The 11652-nt window shown below is 36.0% G+C and overlaps 1 protein-coding gene across 1 annotated transcript; it reads left to right on the top strand.

Moving 5' to 3' along the window:
- The first annotated feature begins 340 nt into the window (after window positions 1-340).
- On the top strand, window positions 341-2395 carry LOC149252158 (cytochrome P450 750A1-like). The gene is made up of 2 exons (XM_089456614.1): window positions 341-1355; window positions 1432-2395. The coding sequence occupies exons 1-2, from the start codon at window positions 396-398 to the stop codon at window positions 2053-2055; spliced, it is 1584 nt and encodes a 527-aa protein (XP_089312740.1). The 5' UTR covers window positions 341-395; the 3' UTR covers window positions 2056-2395.
- The last annotated feature ends 9257 nt before the right edge of the window (window positions 2396-11652 follow it).

The raw sequence follows: 11652 nt of genomic DNA, 5'->3' as shown, positions 1-11652 counted from the left end.
TTTTTTTATCTGATCTTATGAAAAATAAACGATCTTATCTTATTAAAAGATATAAAATTGATTTTCTGGTGGAATAATTATTAAGAAGAAAGAAAAATATATTAAAACAGTGTTAAATCTTATTTGGTCAAAAGAATTTTAAATGAGGACAAGAAATTCTTTGAAATGAGTCCTACGTGCTTTCCTTGTTTTGGAATTTTCGGAGAGGCAAACCAGCGTATCAAATTACCCTTTCCATAATTTTAATTTTATAAAGTGATGACGAATGAAGGCTAAACTTCAGGTTGAACTTGAGCTTATGTGACTCCGACATTGAGTGCTATAAATAGCTGTAGGCCTTCTCCCTTTCCAAACATAGAGTTCAGTGCTTAGTGATTAGGAAGGGTGTGTGCGTTATGGCTTTCCATAATTTGCGTCAGTCTCTAGCTTTCCCTGCAACATTCACAGTCGCTGATGGGGGGCCTCCCGCAGCAATTGTTCTGTGTCTACTCTGGTCTTTCTTCATGATATGGTTTTTGCGCAAGAGAAGAACTAGTGCCACGCTGCCACCAGGACCCTATGCATGGCCCATCATAGGAAATCTCCACCAATTAGTACTGCCCGCTCACCGTTCTCTTAGAGGCCTTGCTGACAAATATGGTCCCATTCTCTTTCTGCGCTTAGGCTCTGTCCCTGCCGTCGTCGTTTCTTCTTCTGAGACGGCCAAAGAGTTTCTCAAAACTCATGACCTGATTTTTGCCAGCCGACCTCCAACAGCCGCTGGGAGATTAATGTTTTCCAACTCTAAAGATGTGGTGTTCGCACCGTATGGAGATCACTGGAGGCAAATGAGAAAAATATGCGTGTTAGAACTACTGACTGCCAAAAGAATCGAGTCCTTCAAGAGCGTGCGAGAGGAAGAGGTGTCTGCGATGATCCATTCAATATGGGAGGAGAGTGAGAAGGGAAAAATGGGCGTGAATGTGAGCAAGGCCGTCTCCACTCTCACCTCCAATATTGTTTGGCGAATACTGGCGGGGAGGAAATTTTCTGACCATGATTTGGGTGGCGATTTCAAAGGGTTTAAAGCGCTGATGGCAGAGTTGACAGCTACAGTGGGAGAATTCAACATTGGAGACTTCATTCCGTATTTGGATTGGCTCGATTTGCAAGGTATCAAGCGCCGCATGAAGAAAATTCATAAAACATTCGATGAATTTGCGGAGAAAATAATAGACGACCATGTTACCGTTAATCATCTGCAGAAAGAGGCCGTAGACGCAGAGCCTAATGATCAAGACTTCGTGGATGTGCTGCTCCACATGGCTGAGGCGGACACCAAAATTACACGGGAAACCATCAAGGCTGTTGTGCTTGTATGCCTCGACCCTCATTCTTAAACTTCTGTCATTCATCATTCTTTTTGCACTAATTGGATTTGTATTTGTGCAGGACTTGTTCGGCGCTGGCTTGGATAGAATATCAATTGCCTTAGAATGGGCAATGAGCGAGCTGCTCAGACATCCCCGTGCAATGAAGAAATTAAAAGAGGAAATCGAATCGGTCGTTGCCCGACACTGGAAAGTAAAGGAGTCCGATCTAGCAAACATGAAATACCTCCACTGTGTGGTGAAAGAGACTCTGCGACTATACCCAGCGGCGCCCTTAGCGATTCCTCATGAATCTGCAGAGTCTGTGACAGTAGGAGGATACTTTATCCCTAAGAAAACAATGTTGATGGTGAATGTGTGGGCTATAGGAAGGGATCCTAAGGTGTGGGGTGCAGATGCTTCTGAATTCAAGCCGGAGAGATTCATGGAAGACGAACATGTCAATGTCACAGATCCATCAAATTTCAATATGATACCATTCGGCGCAGGAAGGAGAGGATGCCCAGGGGCATCGATGGCTATTCCTACGGTTCAGCTTGCATTGGCTCAGTTGTTACACACTTTTGATTGGAGAGTGGACGATGATCCGTCACAGTTGGATATGAAGGAAGCATGTGGATTGACCATTCCACGGAAAGTTCCGCTCTCTGCTTTTCCAAAGTTGAGCAGCAGCTTTCCAATGTAATATCTGGGAGGATACAAGCGACGATGCCTTTTCTTCGTTTTTCTTAGTTGGTCGTGGTTTTTCTGTTTCAATAATGGAGAAATCTCTAGAATATTCTCCTAATCAGTTATGTGCAGTTAAAACTGCTATGTCTGGTTAAAATCGTTCGTCTTAATTAGACTTCGTTGGTTGTCAATTCTTGTATTCCAAGAATCAGCTCAATCAAAATATACTCTTATAGATGTAATCGTTTCGTCTTTTAAGTGAATACAAGTGTTGTTGTGTAGTCTTATGAGAAAGTTGTGTAGTCTTATGAGCGTCACTTTCTCATAAGAGATCTGCATTCTTTGTTCAATTTCAATTTGGCAATTTCTTTTTATTAGCAATAATAATTTTGCACTATGGCAATTTCTCTAAAAGTTTTTTTTTTAAATTTTATAGGATTATTATAAATATTATAATTCAGATAATTTTACTTGAAATAAGCTTTTCAGATTTTTAATTTCTTTATTTCAGTTTGATAAAATGTTTTTGGTAGTATAAGTAGAAAAGTGTTTTGGATTAATTTTAAACATTAATCTTGTCCATTATTTTTATTTTTTTTTAAAGTGAGGAATAGATTAATATAAAGCATACTATATAATATTTGTAATTTGAAATTAGTATAATATGAAATAGACTAACATATATTTCATATATGTAAGTTAAATTGAAATTATTTTACAAAACACAATTATATTCATATTTATATGATAAAGTTTTACAATTTATAATTTCTTACAAAAAATCTTGTAATTGAGTTATGAAGTTGTAATTTTGGTAGAACTTATTTAAATCATATTTACAATATGTGCATATACAACTAAATAGATGTCACAACCGAATTACAAATTGTTTAGTACAATGGACAATGATAAATTTTGCATGTCAATTAACATAATGTTAACTCTTGCATAGGGAAGGACTTATAATGTGAAATTCGCGAGAGATTTTCTTGCATTTATTTCTGCCTAATCATTCAAGCACTCACCATCTCCTAACTTGCTCGTATTTTAAAAAATAGATGCATAAACAATATTTATTAATATTTCTTTGCTTTTTCTAATCTTTGAAAAATAATGGAAAAGTAAGAATTCAATTAAAGTGGAGAAGAGATACTTTCTAATTATATGAAAATTTCATTGTAAAATTGGGAGTTGTAATAAATAATAAAACTAGAAGGACTAGTCAAAATCAAGAATAGAATAAAAATCAAATAAGAATCTCTGCTCTATTTAAGTTATAGAATGATATATGTAAATTAGTTAAAAAATTTAATCATAATGCATAAAAGAAGTATGCATTTAAATTTAGTATTATTAATTTATGGGGATGATGTTATATTATTAAGAAATCATAAAAATACTTGTGATAAAATATAGTCATTTTATATAATAGTTACATTTTCTTCTAAAGTAATATCATTATTATTATTAAAACTAGTGTAGAGAAATACATAACGAGGAGAATGGTCCTCTTTGTTCTATACATAATAAATAAATAAAAAATAGGAAAAACAACACTTTTATATGGTTGTTATTTGAACTAGATTTAGTTAAAGAATTGTGGAAATAATTTGTCTATTCTATAAATACTAAATGAAAAAAATAGTAAAAAAAAAAATTAATCATAAAAATATAAATAAATACAAATAAGAATTATTTACTAAAGTTAAAAAAAACTTATCTTTCTCATTTATAAATAAGGAAACCTATAAATAAATCTCAACTAATAATAAATGTTGAGGAAAATTTATATATATTATTAAAAAAGAACACATTGCAAATATAAACATTTTTCTGTTCTCAATCCCACATAACTTTATTCTATATATGTATATATCTATAAAGCATATATTGCTTGTCCCGCTAGACAATTATATTTGTGAATATAGAATGATTGAATGTTCAGATATACATAACGCATTTTACAAGCAAGTAGGAAAAAAGCAAACAAATATTTATTACAATGAAATGTTAGTATTAAGAGATAACCATACAAAAGCTTGGATGATCACCAATTCCTCTTTTGTAAAGAGTTATACTTTTACTATAGACATTTTCTGATTAGTTGAAAAACAAATAAAAATTAAGATATAAAATATTACTTACTTAATATGAAATTGTCTTTTCCTAATAATTATATATCTATATATATATATATATATATATATATATATATATATATAAATAATAAAAATTATTTATATTTAAATACCTACATGATAAAAATTGGCATCGTTTCACAAACTATGTATGTTATGGTAAAGTTACCAAGTTCCGATTAAAATATAAAAATTTACATAAAATATTTCATTGAAGAAAAAATTGATAATATAGATACTTGGTCACATTCTTTACCTATTTTGTTATTAAATCTACTTCTCTATATATTTTTTTCATCACTTCGTATCCGTCACATTCTTTACCTATTTTGTTATTAAATCTACTTCTCTGTACTTTTTTTTTCATCACTTCGTATCCCTATTTAAAGTATCGGTGGTTAGATAAGACTCGAGTGGGTTAATAAACTGTATTTTGATTTGGGGCTAGCGATCATGTGTATCAACGAACATAACCCAACCAAACAAACATGTGTGTGTCACAATGAAGAGACAAATATGTGCTACAGGGCAGAGATCCATGCGATTGTGAAAAAATATCAACAGACATAGCCAAGCCATACAAACAATTATATTAATTTACCCTTTTTTAATTTCATTCATTATTTTTATCAAAATCTGTAGAATCTGTATTTTTTCCATTCTTTATCAATAATACGATAGTTTCACAAATGCAATTTAATTATTTGATTTATTTACATAAAAAGTAAATTATTAACTCAATATATTGGTTGTCTCAAAAGACCATCATATAATTAAAAAAAATCTTCGAAAATTTAAATCTTATAAAATAATTATTTTCTTTAAATTTATTAGAGAATGAATTTTAAAAAGTTATTTTTCATTATAGTAAGCACTACTAAGCTTAGACATTTACACTTAATGTGTTGAAGAAAACATCCAAATATGAAAATTCTTGCTTAAATTATGGTGTGTAGTAATTAATTGTAAATAGGTTGTTTACACTAATATGAAATATTTTCATTGATTTTAATTTAGGTGGTTTTAGTATGAACCTTAGCAATGAAAAATCATTTTATAAATATTTAAAAAACATGACATAAATATTTCAATTACATCCATAAATTATGGAACATAATAAGGAGTTATCACATGGCACAAAAACTACAATAAGACCTTCAAAATTGTGGTCCAACCAAATGTTTGAAAAAAAATAAAATTCAATAATATTTAAAAATAGACATTCGTTTAAACATTATAATTTAATTTGGTCAATGTTAAACTAATAGTGGCCAACAAACAAATCTATTATTAAAGTCCAAAGACTAATAATAAATCAAAAATTTTGATTACATATTCAATCTAAAATAAAAAAAAAAAAATTTAAATTGCACATTCATTCCAAATGTCCATTGCTTCATCCCTTCATTACAATTGACTCCTAAAAAATAGTTTGGAGAAATAAAACTAAGGTGGTAAGCATTTCTAGAAATATTTTTTAAAATTAGTGCACTATCTCGCCTTGTATACAATTTCCATTACTTCTCAACCATGTGAACCATTTCCATTACTATCTACTGACTCCACTTTTTGAAAATGTTTGTGAATGCTCAATAGAATATCATGAAGTCATGTATGACATCTCAAAATAAAAAAAATTCACTATACAATGTATGAGATCTATAATGGGTGGTTGCTTCATGTTCTCTGCTTATCTATCTATGAGCATCCTCAGAATTTGAAATTGTGGCATTCAATGCCTACATGGAATTTTTGTTATCTTTATGCCATGTTTAGAGGATACCATTCAAGTTCGGATTTTGGTTTTCATTGTAAAGCTAGGGAAAAACGTGGATAAGAATATTTTCAAAGGTTTCCACATTTTTTATTGCAACATCTTGCTTTTTCGTAAGTCAATATTTTATTCATGGTACCAAAACAATGTATATCAGAAGAAAAATTTAGGTAGTCTCAACCGGACCAAGTATATTGAGTACCGCTGAAATCATATGGTAGTGAAACATAAAACCAGAAAGACACACAATCCACAACTTAAGAGGCCATAGGCAACAATAAACAAACATAACATATGAAACACCTGTATCCATGCTAGTCGTCAAAAGTGATGGAGGTTGGGTTTTCCAAGGCTATTTCAGGAGGAGGTAGAGGACAAAAGGAGCATTGGACATGCTCCTCTCCTCGCTAGACCACCACTACATGCTCCCGGACATGGCACTGGAAGTAATGTAGTTTGTTCAAAGTTCTTATTAATTCAGTATGCTCCTCCTATCAAACCCACTTCGAAGTCTCTAAACTCCCCAGAATTGACTGAATCAAGTCTCAACATTGCACAACATAACAAACTTGTCGTTGACCAAGACCACCACGATGAGACAAAACATGATGCCCAGAAACCCCACGACGAGTCGAGCTCCCTCGTTGTTATATAGGTGAAGTGTGGCCACCCCAACCCAATGTCAAGACCCCTACACCTACCACCCCAAGCAGTAGGCCCTGCACACCTAGAGTTCCCTGACCCACCATTGCTTCGACCATCATGAATCAGGCCATCATTGCCACTCACCATCTCGAGCCTAGACTTGCACGTGTACATGTAAGAGCTACGAGAATTGCATTATACCTGGGCAGAGGAATGTCGCGGGCGAGGAACAAGGTGCATGGTTGGCTTCCTGACACCACTGGAATGACCAATTGACCATCCACCCGATACCGCCAGAACTTCCAACAGAGAAGGAGGCACCACTATCCCCAGCTAAACCTCCACACCCCACAATATTGAGGACATGTAGTACACAAAACAACCACCCACCATGAGCCAGAAATATGCACCTCCCTGAAGCAGCCACTTGCGAGCCCCACTAACCAGAGCCCAAGATTGTCACTCCAATGGCTCCACCCAGCAACATAGAAGCCTGTAAATGGACTAAAGAGGACCACTACTACTCATCCTTTCCTAAAGAAACTAGTTCCCACGTGGCCTAGACTAAAACCACACAAGATGAAAAAAGAACAATAGAATATCACCTCAAAGAGGCAACCATACCTTTCTTTCCTTTCACACTTACACTGATAAATCCCAATTCAACAATTAATAATGATGCACACCTGAATGAAAGGGGGAAAACTTTCATGGTGATGTTGTCCCCTCACTTAGATAGGGGAACCTCTGAATTCCCACTTCTTCCCACAATTCGCACACCACAGACAGCAATAGTCACACATATTCAGAATGGCCAACGAACACCGTTGCCATCCTCCATAACATTGAGATGCTTGTGTGACATAGGCAACCCCTCTGGCCCCAGAGTGGGTCTAGTCACCACAAAGACAATACCAAAGAAAATTTCCTTTGAAAGTTGGTGTTATGAAGGCCTACCTTCAGATTGTCGTTCGATGAAGTCCTCGTCGTGTCGCTTCAGCTCTTGTTCTTCTAATCACTTGTACCTAAAAACAACATGTAGGGAAACACCACAAATGCAATAGAAAAAGACCAAACAAACTACTTGAAGACTCAAGGAACTTCAATCTATCGACATACAATTCAACATACGATCTAGGAAACAATCTATTGATCTGTATTAATATAAATCAAGGTAAAACTTATGACCAACCCTTGACGTTGTAAGTCTCATTGAAGGGTCTTGTCGGCATGTCTCTGTAAGCATCCACTTGTGAACCATCTCCTAAGGGAACACATGTATATCTCTTTCATCCAAGCGGTTGATGCTAGAAAGTTATCAAGCCAACTCTACTCAAACATCTCTCAAGCCAAATTACATGTGAGGCTACTTCCACACTCTAATAATGCTCTCTACCTCTACTCCTCTCTTAGAATCCTTAAACTGCCAAATTACATCTAGCTATCATCAAGTTACATCCAAGCTAGCTGATCTTACTCATGGAGGAGGCATTTATAGGAGGGATAGCTTTCTTAAGAGATGGGAGGAGGAGCTTATCCTTTAGGGAGGTTGCACAAAATGTGGAACAAGTATCCAAAAGGAGAGAGGTGAGCTCATATGACCCAAAAACCAACCCTAGGACTGCCCATGAAGCAATTTCATCTAAAAGCGTCGATGATTTGTTTAAAAAACTTGCCAAAAGTAGCTCGTCACATGTGAAACACAGGGACAGAGCAACAAATTTGCTAGGGCTAGTGCAAACTTTACCATCTTCATGGGTGGGATAATTGCCGACCCACGACGACCCAAATACGTAGGTGAAAAAGAGTCTGCTGTAGGGATAATGAACTGAGACATTCTTCCTGAGAATACAAGGAAGGTATTGACACATAATTGGCAACATGACACAGAATAGATGTCAATAATATGGACTGACAGTGTTTGGTATCAGGGAATGCTGAGTCAGTGAAAAATTGCTGTGTAAAATATGCCCCCTAAGGCATGAAGTCCGAGAGAGTGGGAGGGTTGAAATACTTTACGAATCCATAATCGAAACAGAACATCATTGTGGAGAACCTGCAAACACAAGTACAACTGATATCTATGATACATGAGTACTTAGTGAAAAGGAAATACATGTTTATAAGGCAGGGGCGCAACCATCCAGAAGATAAACATATATGGTCTGTGTTATGGGTGCAGTCATCCAATCAGAAAGAACACAAAAAAGAATCAGGTATGGTCACAACCATCCAATCAAAAGAGTCATGTATGAATCAATCCACACAACCTGGACTTATGTAATCTGAGCTCAGGGACTTGAATCCTAACCTGATCATGGTACAAATTTTAGTATGCGAATAGATGTGCTAAAGTCGAGCATACTAGAAAATCACTTGATTACCGACCAATGATGTAAACCATTAACAAGTGCGAGAGAGACCACCAGTAATGTTAATGGTTCTCAAGGTACTATTAGTACAATCCACAAAGTGTGAAGAATGATCTAAAGTCAAGCACTTGTGAAATCACACGATCAAATACCAGTGATGCAAGCTTGTTGTCGAATGTGAAGAACTTTCCATTGAGGCATGCAAGCTCCAAGGTACCAGAAAGGAGTCTCTAGATCAACTTCTTGAATAATGAGCTAAAGTCGACAGGAAGCGAACAGTTGAAGGAGGGTCATAATCTTTCCCACATCATCGATGTGAGACAAAGGAATAAAATGAGGCGGATGAGACAAAGAATTAGAGGAAGCTGTGTGAGGATACAAAATACAGAAGGATTAAACTCTTGAACATATTAGCGCCATGACTCCAGAATTTGATAGCATTTTAGTACCAAGGGATCAAAGGTCATGATGATGTAGCAAGGATTAGATGGAAAGAGGCAAAATGAATAACACAAAACCCAAGATAGAATGAGGATATCCCAACCCAACACGAAGCAGAAAAAGTGTTGATGTCCAAGAGAGACAAGCTATCGTAATAACTAACATAACCAATAGAATGTTTGCAAATTTTCCCCCAACATTTCTAGCAAGTACCCCAATTATTTTTGAAACAGAAACTTGAAGGGGATAGCATATGCTTGTAATGTAAGTTCATCCTTCGAACGAACCCCACCTAGTGATTTTTAATGAGCCATAGGAAGGAGAAGCTCGATATCGTCATGGTGACAAGTCCAATGTCGTCAGAGTTTAATGAGTGCTGCATAAGTAAAACTTGAAGTATTTTTCATATTTAGAGAGTATGAAAAAAACACGGAAAAGAAAACTCCAAAGGTCCCTTTTTGTAAATTTGTCCCTCGAATCTGAAAAGGTAGAAAATAATATGCAAGGGAACCGCTTGACCATTTCAGCCAAGGAGTACATTTTTCATAAATAGTGCCTCCCAACCTAAAAAAGGGGTAAATTTATATTGGGCTCATGATGTTTCACATCTGTGAACGAGTTCGAAACGACAAGGGCTTGGCCATCTTTTCATTTTTAAAGGGTCCGAAAAGAGCTAAAAGAAGACCCCCATTTTTATTCTCTTTAATGAGTCAAAAGGGAAAAAATACTCGGCAATCTTTTCATCTTTTACAAGTTATAAAAGAGCATAAAGGTGACTCATCCTAGAGGATGGAGTGGTATAAAGGGTAGCGACTGGTTCTGGCAATGATGGAACTGCTCAAAACATGTAATGATTAAGAGGCTGGATAATAAAACCACTCATCATTGTGGTCCCTCAGGAAAGGACAAATAACCAAGTGAAAGCGTATGATCAGCCAAAGAAATGGTGGCGATGGAATGAAATAATGAAGGCTCATATAGCAAAAATCGGCTAATTAAAACGGAAATCACAATATGTAAATGGGTTCATTTTACACAAGCTTGAACCATGGAGAACTCTGCTTGGATTCGGTTTCATGTTTGCACAAGCTTGAAATGAAAAATAATGCTTGCACTATAGTTTTGCATGCCCCCAGCATAATGACTCAAATCGAGGTACATGCCCCCCAAGCTTCATTTCATTCAACTATGTGGATGGAATGAAGGTTCACTGGCGAGATCTTGGAAAGACTCGACTGGGATTTTATGAGATCTTAATCAAAGACTCGATTTGGAAAAGGAGGTTGTTTCATTTTTTAATGAGTTTGACATAGTAAAAGAACTATCCTCATGACCCTTGTTTCATTTTTTAACGAACTGGACACAAGATAGAGAACTATGCTCTGAACCCTTGTTTCATTTTTGAACAAGCTTGATACAAGACAAGGAACTATGCTCCGAATCCTTTGTTTCCTTTCTTAATGAGGTTGAAACATGACAAGGAACTATCCTCAAGACCTTGTTCGTGGACCATATGAGAACATGTCTCCCAAGAGGTCTTCACTAGATGGAAGGACCATGCTCTAGGAGGAATACATGTCATTTGGTACCAATGACAGATCGGGTTACAATGCCTCCAATACATAATGAACTATACCATCTGCGTGATCATCAGCAGATGCGGAGATGGAATGGGTAGCCACATAATTGACCTGTGGTGGGGAAGGTACTTCTTGCAAACAAGAGCCGATAGGGGATGATGGTTGCAAAGGAGGCACCTGGTGACCAATGAACGATGATTGATCAATAGTCATAATTCTTCCTTCATGCGAAAAACAAACCACATGAAAAGATGATGAAACCAGAGCTCCCATGACATAAATATGGTTGTGTCCAAGGAGAAGATTGAAATCTAATGAACCTTGGATGACCATCGCGTTTATATAGACGGTATTTCCTCCCAAAGTAATATTGAACTTCGGAAGGATCCCTAAGGGTTCACTGGTTCCTCCATTGAAAGCCAACAGATTCTGGGTGACAGGCACAAGCTGCGGGGAACCCAAAGCTTACCAAGTAGTGGAAGACATGATGCTAACAGACACACCTTCATCTAATAGAGTTCCAGGTAGTACCATATTATAGGCTTGTACTGTGATCTAGAAAGGCACATAAGATGGGAGGCAGAAAGTAGTCAAGTGAATCCAATCGAAAGAAGCAATAGAACTACTTGGTGGGGGTATCATATGATTGCCCATATGCTCTAC

This window comes from Pinus tabuliformis, chromosome 7 (genome assembly GCF_031772625.1).
Source record: "Pinus tabuliformis cultivar Carrire ecotype Pingquan chromosome 7, CPIR1, whole genome shotgun sequence".
Classification (NCBI taxonomy): domain Eukaryota; kingdom Viridiplantae; phylum Streptophyta; class Pinopsida; order Pinales; family Pinaceae; genus Pinus; species Pinus tabuliformis.
The sequence above is the reverse complement of the archived record's forward strand: the minus strand, read 5'-3'. Positions and strand labels throughout refer to the sequence as shown.